At 53.2% G+C, this 667-nt stretch overlaps 1 protein-coding gene across 1 annotated transcript in view; it reads right to left on the minus strand.

Annotated features, from left to right (window-relative positions):
- Positions 1-403: 403 nt before the first annotated feature.
- The window catches only part of SDRG_13472 (hypothetical protein), a gene marked incomplete at its 3' end in the record, with an annotated part of 5,817 nt that continues 5,553 nt past the window's right edge, over positions 404-667 (minus strand). Inside the window, exon 3 of the mRNA XM_008619563.1 lies at positions 404-434. Coding sequence (XP_008617785.1) covers positions 404-434 — 31 coding nt within the window. The remainder of the gene's footprint in view (positions 435-667) is intronic.

Here is a 667-nt window from a genome sequence, read left to right on the forward strand (position 1 = left end):
TAACTGGTATCATTCTTGATGTTGCTAAATCGTCGCCGAGTTGTTGAGTCGAAGCTCCGAACGCGCTATCTGACGCCCCAATCGCCGTCGAGCGAGGCGCGGCGTACCATACCGTATCGAATCGGCCATAGACCTGGCCCCCCGCCGAGATGAGGTAAACACTTTTGCACCCGAACTAACACAATTTGCACCCGAACTTTGCACCCCCAAAAAATCACCCGCATAACCGGAATAACCGGATTTAGTGCTCTGAACTAAAAAATACTGAGCACCGAGCGCCACCAGCGCCTCTAAGCTTAGCACTCCCAGCCGAGGCGGAGCAGGAGGCGAGTAGGCGGCGAAGCCGACCGAGCTCGAGCCGACGCCCTCACGCCGGATCTTCGCATCCAACGTACAAAGGAGTTCATTGTGATCGGGCCGCGCGCAGCGCATACCTGTGGGCTTGTTCGTGGACGACTATCGCAATTAAACTTCTGCTTTATTATTATTCATAACGGATTTATATTTGTTGTCCATTTTATTTTTATAGGGTGCTAAATGCGGTTGCATTTGGTACGATTTCGGGTGCAAAAGTGGTGGACTCCGCCGAGATGGGGTAGCGTTGATCTGGCCGTCATCGTACTCGTTGTCAAGTCGCTTCGCGTTGTGTTGGACGGCGCCACCGTTG

This window comes from Saprolegnia diclina, assembly GCF_000281045.1.
Source record: "Saprolegnia diclina VS20 unplaced genomic scaffold supercont1.60, whole genome shotgun sequence".
Lineage (NCBI taxonomy): Eukaryota > Oomycota > Saprolegniomycetes > Saprolegniales > Saprolegniaceae > Saprolegnia > Saprolegnia diclina.